The sequence below is a fragment of the Empidonax traillii genome, unplaced genomic scaffold, assembly GCF_003031625.1.
Source record: "Empidonax traillii isolate 1590-97213 ecotype Southwest subspecies unplaced genomic scaffold, ASM303162v1 scaffold985:size400688, whole genome shotgun sequence".
In the NCBI taxonomy this organism is placed as follows: domain Eukaryota; kingdom Metazoa; phylum Chordata; class Aves; order Passeriformes; family Tyrannidae; genus Empidonax; species Empidonax traillii.
In genome coordinates, this window is record NW_020956178.1 from 114,191 (window position 1) to 137,379 (window position 23,189).

At 37.1% G+C, this 23,189-nt stretch overlaps 1 protein-coding gene across 2 annotated transcripts in view; it reads left to right on the forward strand.

Annotated features, from left to right (window-relative positions):
• The window catches only part of CDKL5 (cyclin dependent kinase like 5), a 129,150-nt gene that overhangs the window by 70,223 nt on the left and 35,738 nt on the right, over positions 1–23,189 (forward strand). For both annotated transcript variants that reach the window (XM_027903597.1, XM_027903598.1), the window contains exons 4-9: positions 4,429–4,474; positions 7,025–7,161; positions 10,106–10,226; positions 11,384–11,443; positions 16,992–17,082; positions 21,165–21,354. In XM_027903597.1, coding sequence (XP_027759398.1) covers positions 4,429–4,474; positions 7,025–7,161; positions 10,106–10,226; positions 11,384–11,443; positions 16,992–17,082; positions 21,165–21,354 — 645 coding nt within the window. The remainder of the gene's footprint in view (positions 1–4,428; positions 4,475–7,024; positions 7,162–10,105; positions 10,227–11,383; positions 11,444–16,991; positions 17,083–21,164; positions 21,355–23,189) is intronic.

Genomic DNA, 23,189 nt, shown 5'->3' on the forward strand with positions numbered 1-23,189 from the left:
AAGTGATTCCCATCTCCAGGACTGAAGATACCATTTTGCCATCAGCAAGTATCTCCTTCCTCCTCTCTGTCACTATATTTTTATGTAAAGCAAATAGAACAGAAGTTTTTATCTTAGCCTTATTGAAAGATATTAGCAGTTTTTTACATGAAGAAGAGCCATATTTTGCCCTGTTTTAGACAAATGGAATCATGTAGTCTGATTAATCAGTTTCTGTAGGTTCTTAAATTTTACACAAAGTGTTTTCAATAATATTCATGTGTTGTTGCATACTTAATTGTAAAACAGTTTTTTTCCTGTAGTTTTGTAACATAGAATGTTATATGTGCTTGATAATCAGATGTAATGCCAAAGCCAAGAGGGATTTGACTTGTGTATTTGCAAATTTGCTGTTGCCTCAGAATGTAAAATGAAATAGTGAGACCAGAATTTTTTATTAGAGCATGATAATGAGATACTTAGTAATAAATGTAGCTGAGTGAAGAAGAACTACAGGTAAGAGAACTCAGATTTTCATACTTCATGTTATCAGGTGGTTGTAGAGATCAGAAAGGGTTACATTTTTTCTTTCTTTGACATTCATTGAAGTCTCAGACTTTGAATCAACTAGTAACAGCCTTATCTGCCTACATTTAATTGGATATGATAATTTTCCATGCTAAGAGTTGAATACTGAGCTATTGTCTGAGGAGGGTTTCCAGAATCAGGTTGAACATGGTGTTCAGTTCTGTTCTGTTTCATAGTAGAGTCTTGAAAAAAACCCTTCAAAATGCATAAAATATATTTTAGTGAATGGCAATTCTGCTTTGGAGAATTCCAATTTGACCTGTTTTTGAAGAGCAGAACACCAGATCCACAAAAGACTTCAGATCTCCAAAAGGACTTTTAAGTAAAGGTTTAAGTAACAAAACCTAATTTGATCCGTAAAGAACCTTTCAGATTTCCCAAGGAGTCTGAATTATCATTGTTGAATTCCCTCATTGCTCAAAGCTCTGCTTTTCCTTGTATCCCCAATTCTGTCTATCTTCTCAGGGCTTAGCAATGTGTTGTTGTCTGTTTGCTTCTCACCAAGTGCGTGTCAGTACTTGTTTTGCCAGCACTGGACCAGCTTTAGCATCTGTCTCCTAATCCAGGAAGCATGTTTTTACCACCTCTACTATACACCTGCTGCATTGGTCCATATGTAAAATGTTGAATGTTTTTGAGTCTTACTCTGTATTAATTCATCTGAGTGAAAATTATGTACAGGGGCATTGCACAGTCTACAAATGCTGCGGATCTGCAACGTCATGCATTGTACAGGAGACAGAGTTCTTGCTGCTTCCTTCCCCCAAGGAAGGATATTCTATATATGACTGACAAATTTGAGACTATTTTTTGAAGTTTCCTCTTTCTAAAACTTGCATTTCTCTGTAAAATTTGATGGAAACTAGACATGTAGTTCAAAATCAGTAGGAGTAGTGGCAAGGAGAGGAACAGAATCCATTTCAGATGGATTCTTCCTTTTGAAAATAGTTTAAAATTGTGATAAGCTCATATGTCACCTCATATAAACTATTTAGTTGGTTTAGAGCGTGGGACCAAGAACTGAGAAACGTGCACTTGGCTTCAGTTTTCTCTTCTGTCTGATGGAGCACCCCTACTGTTTTGGAGGTGTTCTGCATCATAGGGAAGTTACAGACTTTTGGACAAGCAGGTTCATCGTATTTAAACATCTATGCATAAATCTTCACTTTCTTTGTATCCATTTTAACTTCATCTTGACTGCTTCACCAGTGGCAAGATTCTTAGGGAATACCTTTTAGATAGGATGAGATCCTACAAGAAACCTAGACAAGAATGTTCCTTCCTAGGATGTCTCATTTCAGTGTTGTTTCACTTCAGGTTTTTTAAATAATATATGTTGAAGGGGTTTTTTTGAAGATAGGAAATATGTCATATAAAAATTTTTAATTGCTTAATTATGACATCATTAATACATTTATTGAAATAATATAAGTGATAATGCTTTTCAAATGAAAATTTCTTAAGTGTTGGATTTTTTTTCTTAATTGTTTGAATAACTTTTTCATCCATATGTGTGTTGCTGAGGTCTTTCTGTTCCTATTATTCCTGGAGCCACTCATGCTTTCAGTACTGTAAATAGTCAAAATCCTGCAGGATGTTTGATAGCATATCTTACATAAGCCTTTGCAAGACCTTGACCCAAGAGCTTTTAAAAGTTAATTTCCAAAATAATCACATTCACTGCACACATCAGGATATGGCAGAAAAGCCACTGGACTAGTTTTCTTGAATGATGTCTGTGTGAGGATACGTTTTTCAACTCCTACATTTTTTTCAGCATACACAGCTATTACTTTAAGAATGAAAACACAGCCTTTTGATGGTAGCTGAAACATCTACAATTTTTTCTCTTACTTCATGTGAAATAGGCATGTTAATACTAATGGAGAAATTTGACTTTTCTGCAAAGTGGTTTATGCATGCTGTCTAAACAGAGGCATTTACAGTCAGCAGAGGCTTTTGAGGGCAATTACAGTGTTCCTTTTCTGAAAAATCCTTCAAAGGCCTAATTAGCCAGAGCAGCTACCAGTAGATATCAGAACTCAAATAAGCTAAATTTACTCAACCTCTTAATGTTCCTTTATAGTCCTAGTAACTGTTACTACTGTTACTAGTGTTGGAGTTAATAAATATAACAATACTATAATGTGATAGTAAAAATATAATTAGTAAAATAGTTTGTTTAGTTTGTAAGTTTCCTGAAACAAAATTGTTACGAAACTGTATTTGACACAAAAGCTAAAGACAAGACTTTCAGAATCACTCTGAACCTGAAATGTGTAATATCTCCTCATTTCTGACATCCCTGTCTTTGCTGTTCTGTAAACTGGTTGAGCAAAAGGTAGTGCTTGGACCTCAGCTGAATTTATGCAATGCATTTGTCAGCCTTCACGTTAGACCAGTGTGTGTGAAGGGTAGGTTTCAGAAGCAGAAAAGCAATGCAAGTCCTCTCCAACAGTTAGTAGCATGTGATGCTTCTGCTGAACTAACTTTCTTCAATGCAAGGTAGATACAGTTTGGTCACTTAAATCACTACACAATATAATGCTTGCAAGTTTTTCAGATAGGTGGTATGACTGATGGTCAAAGGATTATTTTTTTAAACATGCCAATTATACACATACACATAGACATTCATTCTTATATTTGACTGCAAATTCATTTTTAGTCTTAGTCATAGTAGTACTGATTTTCAGTTAAAGGCCTTAAAAGACATTGTTCACTATCTACATGAGTTTTTGCAGGGTCAGGTATTTTGCAGGTTCATGTGTTGCCATGGTTTGAAATGAAAAGTGGAGTAAATCTTTGTGTTACTCTGTAACTGGACGTGTCTTCAAGTATTCCAGGAGGGCTTCTCTTTTCCTTGCTGTTCTCTGATCCAGTCTTTGCATGCTGTAAATAGTGGGATATTGTCGTGGGTTTTTTTTAAAACCGTAATGTTTGGTAAACAAAAAAGGATGTGTGAACTAGATGTAGTAACCCAGGTGGCCTCCTGCCTCTCTGCTCCCATGCCTTTACTCTGTGCACCCTGTTACTAAAATTCAGTTGCTGCATCATTGTACGATCAGACCTGCACTAGTCGTGTTGTGTTGGCTGCATTTTGGCCATGTGCTAAAAGCATTCCTGCTCACACAACAAGAGAGAAATGGCTTCATTGAAGAGAAAAATGTGGCCTATGATAACCAGGTTTGGTGAGTAGAGGCCGCCAGGGGAATGCAAAGGCAGGTGGACATTAAGAAGTTACCACTTATCGTAAGCAGAGGTGAACACTGCCAAATGCAATGACTGGTCCTGGGTTTGGATGAGCTTCCCTTAAGGTGACAAATTTTTATAAGGAGGCACAGAGAAGCTACTTTCCTTATATCATGTTTTTTGTGGCTATTTGATCTTTGAAGCCCAAAAACTTTTGGCAGCCAAAATTACTGGTCTTATTATAAGCCTTAGCCACATAATAGCACAGTATTTTCGTTTCACCTCATAAAGATAAGCACTCACATTCATACTTTGGCCAGATTCTGATTGTTAGAAAATCAGAATAACTAAGAAACAAGATTCATTTTTTCTTCAGAAAATGTAATTGATATCTGTTAAACAGTATTTAAATATGAACTTTTGGCATTTAACTCTGTTGCTTTTGTACTGGGGTTCCTAATTATGATATTTCTGTTGCATGTGGGTGTGTATTGCATTTGGCCCGATCACTGAGGTGTTTATCAGATTTTTAATTAACTTTTTTGCAGTGTGAAATTTCTCAGGATGCTTCTTTTTTTCTTTCTCTGATGCTCAGGAGAAATTAAAAAAGGCCCGAGGAAATAAACAGCAGATCTTGCTCATTTCCCTTTCTTTGCTTTTGTTTTACAGGAGACACATGAAATTGTGGCTATCAAGAAATTCAAAGACAGTGAAGGTAACTTTTTCTGCTGCGTACTCTTTTCTGTCAAGAACTACATTGTTGATACCTCTTCAGTTGAAATAAGAAGTCTCATGTATCAAGATATGATTTAAAAATTATAATGATTTATTAGCTCTGTGAATATTCAAGACACTTGATCCTTCATACCTGCCTAGGGACTGCATTATACACTGACTAGATAACCATGTTTCTTTCTTGATGCATCTATCTTAATATGGCTGAGATTGTGGTGTCATATGCAGGAGTAAGAGTTACCATTTAGAGACTGGATGTGACCAGAAAATGTAAAAAACTCTTCTTGTAGTAGTATCTTGCACAGTCTTTGGGCTTTATCATCCTTCATCTGTGAGAGGGGATCTAGATGTGAGGGCAATTTGAAGTGGTAAATGGGGGAGACTGAGAGAAGTCACTGAGAAGTTCAGTCATGTGAGGAGGACAAATCCAGGAGCTCCCAGGGGTCCATGGAGGAAGCTGGGTGGTGAGGCAGCAGCTCTGTCCTCACTTCAGCAGGCTCCACTCTCCTCAGGAAGCTTGCTCTTTGACCCCTCACAGCAGCCTGTGTACTCTGCAGTGTTGCTGAGAGGAGGAAGAGCCAACTTCTGCAAGGCTTCCTGTTGCTGGAAAAGGGGGTGGCAGAAGGCAGGACACATGGAAATTATTCTGAATGCTGCACACACCCATTCCTCACCCAGTAATACCTCCAAAGAACTGAACAAGACAAGGCTGTCTCTCTGACCTGCACTTTTCGGGGAACAGTCAATCACCATATTCTATCAAAGGAAAAACTTGCAACCAACCATGAGAGCAATTGCCTGCCTTGTGTACGTGAGAAGTTAGCCCCGATCCCTAATGGCCTGACACAAACAGAAGGAGAATACAAGTATGAAGTAATAAGAGGAGTCAGCCTGGTCTGATGCAATGAAGCTGTGGTTTGCCGTGTACTGAGGCTTTAGCTGAAAGCTAAGAATGTTGTTTCAAGAAGCAGCAGCCACTTTGTTTTAGCAAACTTTTATTTTCTGTTATTGTTTTAGGATTAGTGGTGGCCATGGAGGTGGTGTTGGTTACAAGACCTGTAATTTTCAGAGTCGCAGCAAAGTCTGATTTGCCTCTTGTTTTGCTCAAAGCAAACTTCTGCTTTGCAGGTCATTTTCCCAGACACTTGAAGAGCATATTTGATTAATGTTTTAGCTCTTCTATTCAGAAATCTGTTCTAAAGCCCTGTTAAAGGATGCAGGCGACAGTTTAATTGTGGTGACCATCTTGACCAAGTCATGAGAGTACTTCAGAATTTCTCTTTGGAACTTGCTGTGGCTATTCAATACAGATCATAGGCAATAAATCTCAGTTTTAATTGAGCCCCAAACAAGATTATTGTATTAGCCTGTCTACCAAAAAATGAAAAAAAAAAATACAACATTGCCATTAGGTCTGGCTTTCCAAGAGTATTGCATAATATCAGTTTACATGACTGATGACTGCTTTTCAGAGTTGTAGCTAGTTGTTTATGAGTTTCTGGAAATATGACAGAAGTTCTTTTGATGGATTAGATTCAGCCCATTTCACATCTGTCTTGTTAATATGGTAGTTCATTAGAAATTTGAATATACTGTAATTGTTTCTATTGACACTTTTGTTTCACTGAATCTTTGCTGTTTTTTGACATTTGAATGCTAAATGTGCTCAAAAGAGTCTGTCTCGCAATAGATGAGATTATGTAATCAGGCTGATGCAAACCAACATCAAGCACTCAGTTTTAAAATGAAAAGATTTAGATTGCTCTAAATTATATATTTTTAATCAAAACATTTGTGATTATAGTATTTTGTTTTCCTCTTCCCTCCTGCTGCACTTTAATTTTTTATTTTTTCCCCTCTCTCTTCTGTTGATGATTATTGCATTTGCATGATCTGTGTTATTCTCTCTCCCCTACAAACCTGCTTTTGTCTTTTCCCTGGAAAAACAAGTTCTCATCCTTGTTTTTAATTCCTCTGACTGTGTTTGTGGTACATGACCTACAGATGTGATTTAACTTTGAATTAATGCAAGCACATCTCATTTTGTGGATAACAGTTCTAAGAGGCTAAGAACCTTATTTCTAAATGTGCATGAGCAAATGTACTGAATTAATGGATTTCACTTTACTAAATGAAAAATAAAACCTAATGTAGTTTAGTTTACTTCACATTTCATTAGCAGCATCCTTTAGAACCCAGTTAGTTCAGGGCCCTATAATGATAAGCAGTGTATGGAGCATTAGTAAAACATTCCGTTCTTGAACACCTTTCAGACAATTAAATTGTCAAGTCATTTAAATTAAATTGTCGAAACAGTTAAATTTCTGGACTTCTCTGAATTAGATTCAAAGCTTCATTGCATCAATACTTACTCTGCTGCCTTCTGTAGCTGCTACACTGGGCTGACATTGCTGAATTTCCTTCGAAAACCTTGTGGGGAACTTAACAGGACTTACAAATCTGTGCTTTGGTCTTAAAATTCATTTGTTTTTTAATAAGCTTATTCTATCACTTTTACTTTGCACTCCAGAAAATGAAGAAGTCAAAGAAACCACTTTACGAGAGCTTAAAATGCTTCGCACTTTGAAACAGGAGAACATAGTGGAGCTGAAGGAAGCCTTCAGAAGAAGAGGAAAATTATACTTAGTTTTTGAATATGTGGAAAAAGTGAGTTGAGTTTATAGTATCCTTGCCACAGTTGAATCACCAACTTACTGGAAATGTCTTTAAAAATGCTTTTCTTTTTAAAAATAAAGCTATTCTATTCTATAAAGAGAAACAGCAGAAACTTTAATACATCTGAGTTGTAATTGGACATCTGTTGTGAGAAAGCAACACTGATAACTTTGCTACTGTTTTTACTTCATGTGCTGGTACCTTTTTAAAAAAGAATTCTTCCATATATGAACACAAATGTGGACAAATTATGTAGACTGGAATACATATGATTTGAAGAAAAATTTCCATCTGAACTCTTTAATCCAGTTTAATTGTCAAGCTGGATAACTGTCCTGTGTTATGTTGTGTAATGAGTCTTGACGTAGTCTTTCAAAACAAGATCACACACTTTTGACCTTGGAATCTCTTTCAACTTTCTCCATCCTTCCCTGTTAAAAATAGGATTTGTTTGTATATTTCTGTAACAAGGCCACTATCAATAGTTGCTTAGAGGGATTTGGCAAAGATCACTGTCATTATCTCCAATCCTGACCTCATTTTGAAACTATTCCAAAATTTCCTTAGATTGGCCTACTACTGCCAAGCATCCTGGTCTGTTTCCAGGGAGAAATAACCTAGAACAGATTAGTCTTTTGTTATTTTTGCAACCTCGTGATGGAGATAGACCTTCACTCTGAATTCTAACCATTTACCATTTCTTCGTGGCAATGATTAGATGGTATTCAGATACACACAGAGTAAAAAATAAAAAAAAGGCAAGCTTAAATACGTGTATCTCTGTAGCCTTGTATCTCATGTAGTGAGATACTGTTCCTTTGATTGAAATTTTCATTTAATATCCTCCCAGTGTGACGTTGCAGTCTAGCTGAGTGCTAGTCCTCTTCAGTCTTGTCTAAAAATTTCTCACCCTAAATACTGTGTCTCCTTTACCTCAGTCAACAATTTCTTCTGTTGTATAACTTCATTGCATAATGTGAGGTGACCTGTATTAGCCCACAATTTGGCAGAAATCAGTTTTGGTTTTCAACAGCAGATCAGCAACTTCTAGTGTGGAGGATCTTACTTAGATCTAACATGCAAATCTTGACTTGTTTCACCCGTGTTCCTTGTAGTTGTTCCAGGCACATGGAATGTCTTTGATCACACACCAACTTAGCACAAAGGTTTAATTTTTTTGTTATAGTTGACTTAGCTAAGCTCTGTGTAGTAGTGGGTTGGAAGAGCAGCATAGGTAAAAGATATTTAATTGATCTGATGAGGGGTATACTTCAAAAATTGTTAGCATCAGTAAAATCACCAGGCTGCAATATCTAACATTATTTGCATCAGAATAAAAGAATTTAGTGATAAAGGAAGGCATCACATACAGTCTGTGCCTAATGTCACTTCTGTATTAATGGTCACCTTTCTTTTCAGTGGAAATTCACAGCCATGAACGTTTCTTCTTTTCTAATATGTTAAATAGTATTCACTGTAATTTCTTCAAAGACCAGGATGATTTCTGTATTTTTTGGATGAGGGGAGATTAGAAAGAATTAAATAAAATGTGGTGTAGTAAAAACTGAATTTTTTGTTTAACTGGTGATGAGCACTTTGTGGTTTTTAGGGAATCTTAGCTCTGCAATACTGAAATCCAGATTACTTAAATTCACATTTAGTCTAATCTCTTTATTCATCATCCCCTCAGTTACCGTCTTCATGTTGGATTATGTCTTGCTGTGTTGATGCTACTCTTTTGTTCTGTACTTGTAATACTAACTTCTTGACTTATTTGTCCAGATCCATGGCCTTCTGTGTGGACAAGAGTCTAACTAAAATCAATATGGTTCCTTAACAGAAAATTCCTTTTCTCAGATCTGAAGTATATTTCTAAGAAAACTTATGCTCAAGCACATAAGTTCCAGTATTTTTTCATAGATTGCAAAACTTGGAAATGTTTTCAAACATTTCCAAGTTATCATCAAAGTCTCTGTTTTGTCTTGTATTTGTGTTCATCAAAACATCTTTCAAGAAAAACCTCAAAAATATTTCTAGACAGCTAAAGAAAATGCTTATCAAAGACAAGGTAAATTTATTTTAAATGAAAAATCTACAAATGCTCAAATCCATAGTTAAATGAGTTGTGTAAGACAATATAGCCAAAACACTTCTATTTCAGTGTTCAATAAATAAGACTTTTCTCTCTTCAAGTGTGCTGCTGCTATTATTCATTCAGTGTTACAAACTCCATTGTACTTCTAATTGTGTGAAATTAGAGACATTTGCTGACATAATGGAAATCTAAATGTTCTTTGACAATGAGGAAATTTACCAGTATAAACAGTAAGTTAATTTTCTTTCCTAGGTAACTGTTTCCATAAAACAGTTGATATGGCTGTAGTTATTGTAGTGCCAATATGTCTAGGATGTCTATAGCTATAGGACATCCCTAGGTCACTCTTTATGCCCCTGTGAGGCATTTTTATATCTGTTACTTCATTTCCATTAACAAACTTTATAATCATTCATATACAGTCACAGTGTGTGATTAATCATGGCCGAGCAATGTCTGAGCAGCAGAGCTAAAGAATGAAGAAAATAGTTTGTTAAAGCACTGTTGTGTACTTACAAAATGCTAAACTTTTCCTACAGCCAGACTGACCTGGTGTTTCTCTTAAAGCAATGTTTTGTAACTAAGTGACATTATAGATGTTTTAGGGTAACCGGTTTGATGACAGTCTTTTAAGAATTTGTGGTTTATTTGTGGTTCACCTTTAAGGATTATGAAACAGGTAGGAATATGCTTATGATTACACTCCTTGAATGTTAAACTACTGATTTTCCATAACTAGGCTCTGTAACCTAAGTATGTTGCTTCAGAAGGCTAAATGCATGTTATCTTCCAGGAACTAGAGTGTAGCTCTTTTAAATAATGTGTCTTTTAAATGTTTAGAATATGCTTGAATTGCTAGAAGAAATGCCAAATGGAGTTCCACCAGAAAAAGTGAAAAGCTACATCTACCAGCTAATTAAAGCAATTCATTGGTGCCATAAGAATGATATTGTTCATAGAGGTAAGTGTGTAGCTCTCCACATGGAAATAAACCCCCCGTAAGAATTTGCTTTTTACAGGGGAAGATGTTACCGCTTGAAGTAATTTGTGTTTAACATAAATAGAAGCAATTGCTTTATATCAACAGGAAAGAAAATTATCAATTGGGCTGGATTTTAAATCTACTGGGTGACTTCAGATAATTTTAAAGCTAAATTCTTCTACATATAAAACTTGCTGTCCACTCTCTTTGGAGCATGATGTAAAAGTTGTATCATATGCACAGTGAAGTGAAACTGAAGTATAAACATTGTCTAAGGAAAAGGAATTTTTTAAACCTTTCATGGTGGTCAGTCATTTCACTTTTGAATCTGATAATAGAATACTAGGAGAAAAATAATCCAAAACTTAAAACTTTGTCCCCCATGTTTTACTTCTTAAGGCAGATCCTCACAGCTCCCCTGAACTTCAAGCACTTAAAGTACATATCTTGATGTATGACTTTATCTAGTTTTATGTCTTTTATCCTGATTTAATAAAATTGTATTTTGCTTTGTGGCTTTGCAAGAGTAACATTTCTAATTACTGTTTCCAATAAATTAACATTCTTATACAATATGCTTTTTGTATTTAAGACCAGTCAAACATAAGCAAGAGTCTGAAAATATTTTGTAAGATATAGTTTGGAAAATATACCATGTATGTGTACAGCAATATCCATATAGGAATGAAAAAAAGGGCTTAAAACTAGACAAGACGTTTTTTCTAAACACATTACAAGAGATGATCAAGATGGTCATTATCGCTGAAAATGCTGAGCACAACACACAACATTTTATTGGTTAACTGGGTAATTAAATATCAGTTCTTTATATTATTTTGTAATATGCAATATTATGCATATTGGTTTGCTGCCCAGGAATATCTGTAAGCACATTTTATCTGCTCATATTTTGTTGGGAAACACTTAAAAAGACTTCAAAAGGCAGAAAATTAATTCTGCCTGTTCACAACTGAATTGCTGGAAGCTGTTTCAGCAGTTGCTCTTGTAATGCTTCATTTATGATTGCGTGAATCTCTCTAAATACATTATAATGAAATAATATTTGTTGACAAAGTTCAAAATTAAAGGGAAATTAACAGCGCTTCTTTTTTTTCTCATCTACTCTGATACTTCAGATATCAAGCCAGAGAATCTCTTAATAAGCCACAATGATGTTCTGAAGTTGTGTGACTTTGGTAAGTTCAATAGATAGATACCTGCTGCCCACCTTTTTAAAGAAAATCTCTTGCAATGGAGTTTTGCCTTATTATGTAAGAGTTCTACAGTATGTGTTGTTTAAAAACCTTTTAACAGAATTGATTACTGTACAGAATTGATTACTGATCTCTGGGCTTAATTTGCATACCCTGTGAAATACCTGTGTTAACATGTCATTAGAAGCACTGTGTTTCTCTCTTCCTCTATTAAACAAGGTTTTTGGTAGTGCTGCTACTGACACTGCTGAGAACAGTGCAGATGATAAGCTGATTAGGAGGCTAGCAAATCTGTGGGCTTATCTGGCTTGTGTATTGGAAGAAAAGATAAATTCTTCATTGATGTTTAGTAAAGACACAACAGATTTATACTTTTTTTTGTATTTTTTGAATCACTGGCTTTTGTGGGCTGCCATATGTGTCATTATAGGTCAACTTTTTTTGTTATCTAATTAAGGAATCAGATATCCACATATGCTTAATGACTGAATGACGGGATGTTAGAGTCAGAGCTGTACATGTTATGTTAACTCTGATGTTTCCTGACATACCAGTGCCTGTTTAATGTCAACTTTAAGGCTTTGAAGCATTGTCACCCCAGTACAAAGCAAATTTTGGCCATGTGAGTAATTCACAGAAGACAACAGGGAAGAGTGCACACTGTTCCAACAATCTGTATTTTTATTCGGAATGCTACATAAACACAGAATAAAATATTGTTCCCTCTGAAAAGCTTACAGTTTTGCTTGGTAAATAAAAACCAATTCCATAGTGTTACCCCAAAGGCACTTCTCAGTGAGAACAGTTTAAAAGCTGTCATTTCAAACCTCTGCAATTTTGAATGAAAAGAAGAACTGCTAACAAAATAGAATGGAATAGGTTTTTAGGAACACAAGAAAGGCATTTTTCATTTGCAATGCTTCTTATTTCATTTAATCCTCAAAGCATTTTTGCTTAAGCATTCAGAAACAATAACTGTTCTGGGAAAAACCTTAGGAGATGTGGTCCATAAGAATTCTTTGAATTCAGAGCCATTTATTCTCCAGTGTAAGGAACTGCACAGCTCTAACAGAACACCGGGGTACTGTTGTGTGGTGCCCTCAGTACATTTTCAGTATCCACAGGTCTCCTGTCTGCACTGCTGTGCCTGCCCTGGCACCATTGCCCGAAGCCCAGACCTGGTGGGGCAGGATTGTTCCCTCATTCAACACCAGTTATCAAGGCCTTGCCCCTGCCAAGCAAACCCCATGAGGCTGGCAGGGCCAGGCCTCTCCAAGGAGTGAAGTCTTCTGTAGATTACACTTTGCTCCCTCTCCACCACTTCACCCTCCGCACTGGTTTTGGGTGGTTAAGGGACCAAACCGCTGCCTTGTGTGGGGCTCAACAACCAGCACATGGGCAGTGCCTGTCCCTGAACAATGCCTGCTCCAATCTGGGCTAACTTCATCACAGGCAGCCAATGTGGGCATGAGTGTGTCTTGATGGGAACAGTTCGCCCCACACATGCTTCCCTGGCCCTTGCCCTCCCTCCCTCATTTTTTCTGGAGTGGGGATGTCCCCCCTTGAAAGTAACACCATTAGAGTTGTCATACGCCATCACCTAACAAATCTTTGCATGTGGACTCGTTTCAACATCCTCTGTGCAGCGGTATTGCAGGAATAGAGAAAGCCGGACAAATGGTACGATCATGTTTTGGATGTCTGTTTTGGCACTAGATGTAGCTGATGTGAATTCTGCTGGCAGTGATGTTCTGTGTGGTCTGTTGGCTTGCTCACGCTGTGTGCTCCAGCCATGTTCTCTCTGTGCTGTTGGAAAGGACACGCAATCACAATGTACTCAGAGCGATCAGCAGAGTATCAAGGAAGGCAAACTAAGAGAATTTCTGTTGTTCTTACTGTTCATGTGGGTTAGTTTTAATTTAAATCAACCTTTCAGATTTAGTTGAATTTAAAATTCCGAGCAACTCTTATAATACGGGATCAGTTTTAAGTTTCTATCATTATTGCTAATTGGCATTATTGCTAGTAATTTAAGCCATGTCAGAATGGTGTTAGCCACAGATGTTTCCTAAACATGCACAGATTAGGATGTAAAAATTTGCATTTTAACATGATTTAACACATGCTGTCTGACTACCTAACTTAACTCATATTTTGGAACACAGGTACTTGTCGCATACACTGTCACTTTCCTCATGTGATTACAAATGTAAAGAAAAGGACTATGCATCCATTTCCAATAGCCCAGTGGAGAAAAACAGTTTGAATAGAAAAGTTCATAAATCTTTAACGAGATAGTTCTTCTTAATCCTTGTGCCATGTGTTCTGTACATAGCGTGCTAGATAAAATTGCGATTGAATGTTGTGCTTACCCGGACACATGTTGTGTGGGTGTCATTTCTGCCAGTAGAAGTGGAAGAAGGGAACAGTACGAAGTGCCGACTACAGCAGATGCATCTGACTGTTGGGAGTACTTCGGTTTTCTGACTGGTGTGTTTGCTGTTTCAACACCAGGGCTTCAAAATTACTTGTTTTAGCAATCTCTTAATCTCAGTATGATGTGTAAGCATAGAAATCATGAAACACAGGACTGGAAAAGACCTCAAGAAATCCTCTAGTTCTTCCACCTACTCAGAGAAAGGATTAAGAATGTCTTTGTCATTCTTGACAGGTGTTTGCTTAGCTTATTCTTAAAATTCTGAATAATGGAGGTTCCCTAGTGTTCTTAGGCATCTCTTAAAGTACTTACATGTCATTAACATTAGAATGCTTTACCTTATGTCTAACTGAAATGTGCCTTATTTCTCTGTAAGAAACTGACAATCTCCTCCTTTCTTCCTTATACATTTTTCCTTGTCATCTCTCCTACCATGTTCTGAGTTGTTTCAAGTCCTTTCTTGAAATTTCTGATTTTGCTTGTTATTTCTTTTTGCATCATGATGCATTTAGAAATGCTATTGTTTCCATAGTCACTCTCACCCAAATTGCCTTCTGTCCTCATCTTCTAATCTATTCCTTCTCACCAGTTAGAGTTTGGTCTAATCTTCTCCCTTGTTTCCTTCTCTTACTTTTATATATCTCGGCACAATTTGGAGAAAGGAACAATAAGCAAACTCCCATCATAACCAAAAAAAAAAAAAGTAATTGTTCCTTTAGAAAGGTAATATGCTTTCCTGAGTTGTTAGGTCTGTCCATCATCATTCTGCACTGTGTCATAGAGTCAGAGCAGTATTGAATCTATAAAATGGTTTCTTATATCACCCAACAATATAGAGATAACACTGAAGTCCATTATGATAATTTTACTTTCTGTCTTGCCACATCAAATCCATGCTGCATCCAGCCTGTAAAGCTTGGGGCTGATTTTTCAGACTATGTTAGCTCCTGACTGTGACCAAGTTCCAATAGACTGCCCCGTAGGGAGGAGGATGCAGCCTTGACCTGTTGATTCTTCCTGTGCACAAGTGCTCATGTGCTGCCAAGCTCATGTGTTACATTAGCACATGTTTACTTTTATCATGTGACACTTTTTTCTCTTTCTTCCCCCTCCTCCCTTCAGTCTGGGGCTTCCCACATTTTGGCTGTCCCATTTCTTCTGAGTAGCTCCTGGTTATCTTCTCTCTGTTGTTTAAACACGTGAATGAAGATTTTTCACTGGCAAGATTAATCAGCTAGCTCATGTAATTTGAAACAGAAACAGGGCTGCCTATGCAGTTCTAAATATAGTAATGTTTCCAAATTTACTCAATCCCCATGTTGCAAGTAATAAAAAATTCCTTCCCAGCTTTTCTCGAGCAGCATCAGTAAGGTTCATTAGACTTTATGGGAAGAGAAATGAATATTTGAATATTATTTTGAAACAACTTTGAACTATTGGTTCCTCATCATACATGCCTTTTAGTTTATTAACTCTTGAACTTAAAGGTATATTGCAAAAAGTAACAGCTGTAAACTGTGTAATTAACAAATTTATATTTGTTTTCTATAATCACTAATAGTAATAATAATCTGCATCCAAATTGTTACTTCAACTTGGAGTAAATTGGTGTTCCACAGGGGTGAGTGGAACTGGGCTTCTTCACACTAAACTGCCAAACAAGATACACTTTCAGAACACTTTAAAAAAAAAAATTAGAACTTTACAAGTATAGTTGTTTGGGAAAGGCAATTTTGGCAGCTTCTGCAAAAGAACTCGTAACAGAAAATGACTATTGCATTTAAGTAGCACTAATTGATTCAGAAAATAAGGTTGTACATTGTACTTCTGTGACACTTTGGAATTTTATGCTTTCTTCATTGCTCATGCTATAATGGAAAGACTTATAGTGATCTCAATGAAGTGAATTTTGACTGGGTTTTAATGCCATATCCCCATAATAAAGCATTTTGAAATGCTGTTTCTGCATTTCAGTCCCAAAAGTTTGTCTTCAGCTCTAGTAAGGAGTCTACACATGTGAAATCTTGCTGCTGAGATCTGTCAGTCTTATCTCGCCTTGTTGTTAATTATTTGTTTGAAAACAGTAGGAACCTTGATACCTTTTGAAAACAGTGACAAAAATCTGCCCTAGGCTACTTCTGCATGAACAATACAGTAACAAAATTACTGTGGTGTTTGGCTGACATTTTATAAATGGAGGAGAATGAAAACAAAAGTCTAAATTATTCCTACATCTGTATTTTCCTCTGTGTGTGTGTCTATATATATATATATTCAGTACTCTTCTCTCAGCTAGTGGTGATAATCGTTATGCCTTTGGACAGTAGTGAAGTTTTGGTACAATTGCACATAAATATAACTTCCTAATTTTTTTTTTATTATTAACAAAAGGATGTGGAGAAAGAGTTTAATTTGGACTTGCTTTCTGATCCTAATTCATGAAGAATTGCTGTGATTATGGTGCTAAAGCAGGTGGGAAGCCAAAATGTGTGGAGTGAGCCAAATGCAGATATAAACAGTTTTGTTGATCTTTGGTACATTCCTGCATTTTATAATTTTGAGGAGATGACTCTTTTCTTTGCCAGGTCCGGGGGAAGTGTCCTTAAATAAGAATAATACATAATTTTTTGACAAGTTTAAAAAATTGAATGTAGTGAGACTAGTAAAGAGAATCAATGAACAGAGGAGTCTACTCCACCCGCATGTGTGTTGTTTCTAATGTTATGAATCCTCTTCTCCAAGTATCTCAGTAGAGGTAACAGTTCAATAATTTACATGGCATAATGACAGGTAGCTTTTGTCTATCTGTTTGGATTATATAAATCACCAAAAATAATAGCAAAACCCCACAGACTAGTGAGGAAGTACACAAGTAAGGTCGTCATTAAAGCAGACGTGCTGACTTTCACTGCTGCATCAATAAAAGCTTGCATTTCAGTAGACAAACACTTGTTAGAGAGATCATTTTGCAGCAAGAGTTGTAAACAGTTTGCTTCTATATAAATAGATGTGACTTTTTACTACCAAAATCAGTAGTGATGTGCATATTGTATTTAAAATGGGAGATGATATTTCGTACTGTTTCTCTGACAGGCTTTGCTCGTAACCTCTCTGAAGGCAGCAATGCTAACTATACAGAATACGTGGCTACCAGATGGTACCGCTCACCTGAACTCTTGCTTGGGTAAGTACAGTTTGTAGAACTGCCATGATAAATTTTGACTGATTCTTTACAGTTTTTCAAGCACTTTTTGTAAGCTTCAGCTGTGGAGAACTGTGGTTTATTTACAGGCAAGATTTCAAGAGGCCTCTAGATTTTCATTAATTTTTGTTCATTTTCAGTAAGTCAGTATGACCTGACTTGAGCTGAGCAGTGTTTAACTGATTAAAATATTAAGCTGAATTCAAACAGATGTACTTCCATTTCCTACACCCCCTCCCCCATTTCCTTCAGAAAAGGCTTCCATGGTTGTCCTGTAGCCTGAAATGTTTCATCAGTCTTATAGTGGACACCACATGGCAACGGCAGTGCAGCTTTCACAATGTGACACTTGTAGTTATCTTCATCTTTTGGGTAAAGAGTGTTTTAGGAAGACTTTTTTTGCTCAGAAGGTGATAAGGCCCTGGAACAGGTTGCCCAAAGAAGCTGTGGATGCCCCATCCCTGGAAGGCTTCAAGACCAGGTTGATTGGGGCTTGGAGCAACCTGGTCTAGTGGAAGGTGTCCCTGCCCATGTCGGGGGTGTTGGAATGAGATGATCTTCAAAGGTCCTCTCTTACCCAAACCATTCTGGGATTCTATGATTTGGTTTTCATTCCCAGTTACACTTTGCCAGCACTGCTGAAGTCACTCAAAAGGCTGGTGCTAGCTTTTTACTAGTCAGGAAGAATTTATTGAAGGAGGCTGTAAGAATCATTTCAATAAAGCACTGAGAAGTTAGCATTGTATTGCCTGCAAAAGTAGTAGCTACGTGAGTAGCCTCAGCCAGACAATTTAGTTTTACTCCTTTATTAATCTGTAAAATGAGTGTATCGTTACCCTGCAAGATAAAACAGATTTTCAGGTAATAAATGAGCAAATTCATAGGACCCAAAAGGACAAAGGAAGAGTAAAAAAATAACTGGAGATCTACTATATGTGATCTTCCCATTACTATCGAGTTCAACAGGGCATTAATCTAACTTACATGAATGCTTTCATAGAATACAATTCCAATGTATAGTGATAGGTATTTATATACCCATATTCTTAAAATAAGGAATTGGAAGCCACAGAATGAATCAAGAAAGTATTGGTCACTCCTAAGAATCTTTAAACACAATGTTTCATGCTGCTGGGCAACAAGTTTTTGTTGGAAGCTTTGATTAACGCTGAACTAGATGTTTTTTGAACGGGTAAGGCATTAAGTAATAATTATTCTGTCAACAAAGTCATCCCAGTATTCCCAGAGCTGTACTAATCTTAATCAAGTTGTTAGGCAGTTGCATTCTTATGTGCAGAATACTATGTTAAAGTTGCCATTAAAAACCTCAAAGCTCAATTTTTCATATCTTGGAGAAAACAGTTAAGCTTCCAGCAAAGTGCATGTGTATGTATAAAAAAAGACTTGAAAGCATCAATTGTGGCCTTTTAAGGTACATAATATTTTGCTCTCTCTCTCTCGTAGTTATGAGGATTTAGGAGGAAAGACATGAAAAGTTTGACAGATATAGTATCAGTCTGACCTGCAATTTTCAAAACTGTTTTGTTACCAAAGGAAATTTAGCAGGAATCGTGTCTGTTTGTAGTTGACTAAATCTGTTTGATTAACTGGTAGAGAAAGTGAGGGGATTTGTGTATTTAATGCTTCAGCTTTGCTGGTGTATATTTTTAATACCAAGTTTTTCTGGCAAAAAGTGATGCTTATTTCTTGGCAAACCTGTTCTATTTCCCAGGGACTGATCTTTCCCATTCCCCCTTTCCTTGCATTTACCAAATCTTTATAAGCATCTAAAATTAAAATTCTTCTCAGGCTTATTAAATATATTTTAAAATGTGTCCCAGAGTGGTTTCTGTTTAGCATTAAGGTTCCAGACTTAAATTTCAGGGGAGGAAAGAAATTGCTACCTAATTATTCACAGAACATCTAAAATCTACTCACTTTGGAGAGCCTCAGGTAACTAGCTACTGGTGGAGTACTCTGTACTCTTTGGTGACAAAATATTGCTAAAAGCCAGTAGATTTTAAAACATACTAAATTACTAGATGCAAACATGTTTTGAAGAATGTAGTATGTGCAGGCGTAGACTATAATACTTCTGATTTATGGTCTGTCTGTCCTATAGGCGTTATTTCATTAATCCAGCCATATGACTTTTGCATTTTTTTTTTTCTCTTGTGATCTGATGAGACTGATCCTGGCAGCCAGCAGGATTCTTGAGCATGCCTTTCCAAACAATAACACTGCAGTTTACACTGCCTTAAGAAATGGGTATTTTCTGTTTTGTTTCTGTTTGACTACAGAGTAAACAGTGAAAAGTTCCTAACTGTGATCCAGCTTTTTTTATTCCTGAGAGCAAGGAAGGGTAATGGTCCATACCTCGAAGGAGTTTTAGCCCATTCCTCAGTTGGAACCCTAGCTTGTTCTCCAATACCCCAGCCTACAGCAGCCTTTTCCCCATTTCACATTTCAGTGGAGGAAACTGCATATTAAAAGGGAGTTGTAAACAAAGATGTGCTTGATTTTCTGTCATAATAAAAGGGCAGGATTTTTAACTGCAATCTCACAAACTTTTGCTCACAGAGCCTCACTTTTCTAATACAGGCACATAGCATCTTAAAGAGCAGATTCTTGGCTTTGGAGTCCATTCTCACTTGTGTTGCCTTTTGCAGTGAGGGAAAAAACGAGGCCTTCCTTGGCACTCTGACCTAATGGGTGGGTTGGACTAGCAGCATCCTAGAAAGGTCAAAAACTGAGTCAGTCCACAGGTAGCCAGTGGTGGTTCCCTGTCAGAAGTCAATTCCAACAGGACAAACTTTGGTTGTGATGTCTCATGTCAGATTCTCAAAGGCAAGCAGTTTTTTAAATTTTGGTGTCCTATCCTGCTTCAGCTTTCCCAGTTACCATAGATTCCTGCACTAGTCATCTCAGTGGGCCTGTAGTCTCTCTCGGGCTGTAGTCCAGCTACAATTGCCTTCTCACCTTCACCTAATTAAATCAAGGGTTTACAGGTTCCTCTGCCCAAGTGTTCGTCCCACAAGCTAAGTAAATCTGAGTAATCAGTGGGGAAAAGTCAGATATTTTTTCTGTAGTTTGAGCATGTTCTTTCTCTCAACATCTGTAATCATCAACATAAGGAAGGAGTGAAGAGGACAGATTTAGGATAGGATTTGTCACCTGCGGCTCCTGGTGCTGTCTTATTCCGGAAATAGGCAAGCCAGCTGTAACTTAAATCTCTTGAAACAGAGGTTGAGTTATTGGATTACAAGTTTCAAAAAGAAGAGACTCAGTGAAATATGTTTTCTGTTCAGTCTTTGTTCCAGCCTTTATTATTTTTATATGCTTTTTCTTTGACGTGAAAAGAATTCTCCAGTCATTCATTCAAAACATCCAAAAGAGATTCTTGGAGTAATTCAGATGTTTAAAAAATTTTTTTACAATTAAATAACACTCTGGTGTACAGAAAAGGAGTTTTCCCCATAACCCCACCCATGGCTTTGCTCCAAAGCAGGAATTATTTACTTTCTGCTGTCATTGCTTCCTTGCTTGTGTTTTTTAAGGAATGGTTTTCAGAAGAATTCAGTTTTCTTTCTAATTAAAATTTCACTGTGTGAATGGTGGAACAGATATTTCTTATCATTTCTGTTCTCCCAGTGGCCAGACCCAATATGCCTACCCATCTAAGCACAGTGGAAAAAGAAATGTAATGAAGGAACAGAGCACAGGAATTGGCCCTGGAGAAAAGGGAAGTTAGAAGTAGTTTAGCTGGGAGTGGTAACTGCTTCGCAATCAAAAAGATTACTCTTGTACGTAAGATTTTTCACAAAGAATCAGATCCCTGGGGGCACTTGAAAATTCCTCTCCTGCCTTTTCAAGCAGCGATAGAGACATCAGGAAATCCAGGGAAGAAACAGAGAGCTTGGTATGTGAGGTAGTTTCTTTAATATCAGACTTTGTTTTCCTGTGTTTTAAGGAAGTGGGCCTTGGGAAATATGGCCAATAAATTGAAACAGCTCAGTAAGAATTCAATGTCAATGGGTGAAAAACATTGTACATTCACTTTACAGAGCCCCTTATGGAAAGGCTGTGGATATGTGGTCTGTAGGCTGTATCCTGGGAGAGCTGAGTGACGGGCAGCCCTTGTTTCCTGGTGAGAGTGAGATTGACCAGCTCTTTACCATTCAGAAGGTGCTGGGCCCGCTGCCAGCTGAGCAGATGAAGCTCTTCTATAGCAACCCACGCTTCCATGGCCTGCGGGTAAGGGAAAGCTTTGTTCTTTTTTCTTGCTTTTTTTGTTTACTCGTGCAATATTTACCGTATTGTTGTTGTTGCTGCTGTGAAGGTTCTTTTCATTTACGCTGTTCATTATCTATTGCATCTATTTCTCTATAAGTATGGGAGCCCCTGGTGGTCAAGTGGTTAAGGCGCGGTGCTGTCAACGCCGAGGCCTGGGTTCGATTCCCGGTCAGGACACTCCCCGGGCAGATGGAGCTCGTTAGCCCTGTAAGGCAATCCATCTACGTCCTGAGGACCTCGCTGCCACCGTCCAAGCTCGCTTGGCCCCGGCAGATGAACCTCGGGATTAAAGGGTGGGCTCAGTTCCGCGCACACTGTGTCTCACCTAAAAAATCCAATGCGCAGGCTGGAAGGTGGAAAGACCTTCCCCGGTTCTTCGTTCACAAAGACTGGCCATTATGGGATATACAGATCGTAAGGCATTCATAAGTCAAAATAAAATTCTGATGACACCAGTATATTGAGTTTTATAAATATGCTTGTTTTCCTGTTAAAAGTTGATTTAAGATTTTTCTCTCATTTCTTTGACATGTTTGTCATGAAATTTACCTCTCATATCCAGTTTAACGTTGCCCTGACAGGTTTACATGGTAAAGTTTAGTGGCAAAGCTCTGTCAGGTCAAATTATGGAAAACTGATGACTGCTGTCTTCAGGCTACTCCATTGGAAAAATCTGAGCTATAGATGTTAATATCATGGCAGAAGAGCTTTCTACCTTTTGACTTATATTCCTGGGGAGTTGATGAAGGCCACATTAAGTAAAAAAGCTATTCCTACTGACAGCATTGTTCTTTTCAGGGGTTTGCCCATATAATGTAATGACAGAAGCTCATTAGTATGAAGAATCTACTGAAGTTGGGATGTGTAATATGGAGAAATACCAGAATCAATAAATAAGTAATAGCTCTGCTATTTTTAGCAATACTTGGTCAGTGATTGTACTCATGTTTCCTTGTATCCAGTTTTGGTTGTCATTTTTTATTAATAAAAGTTGTTTGGAAAGGTGAGTTTATAATTGTGATAAATGTTCTGAAATCATTAGTGTAAGTCATACAAAGAGACATACAAAGGTTTCAGGAGACCTGAAGACTCAACATTTGAGTTTTACTCTGAAACAGAGAAAATGTGAGAATGTGAAAGGGAGTGAGTGGGGATCTACTAGTGTTAAAACATATTAGAAGTTGCCTTAAATTTGGTTTAGCTGAGGATGATAGGAAATAATTGGCTTAAGTTGTTAAGGTAATTATTTTAGGTACAAGGATAACTAATTCTGAAGAGTTTTTGTTGAGTTTGTAGACCTTCAGTCGAGGATTTAAAAAAAAAAATTATTAGACAAGCATTTCTTGCAAGGTCCTATTTGTATTTCAACCTTTTTGGAACAGTGGGCTGGATGGGGTTTTCTGTTTAAAAAACTTATAACCCCTTATCAGGAAAGCAATACTTGGCCTCAAACATATTGCTGCCTTCTTAGCCTCTTTGTAAAGTCAGGCTGCAAGTGATGATGACAGTGACATATGGCCTCTCACAGAGAGCAGTTTTTGAATACTGAAATAAAGTCTGAATAATGGCTTTAACTTCAAAAATGCAACAAAAATATTGGTTTGAAATATGATACTTATTAGTTAATTCATGGGAAAAATTGTGCCATGTTATAAGACAACCTTAAAAGTACATTTTTTCTGACTGTAGCATAACTTAGTAGTGAAAGATTTTCTGTTGCATAGCAGATAGAAGGTATGCTGTGATCAAACCAGTTACTATTTACAAGCTGGATCTGGTGCTGGGTATTCACAAGA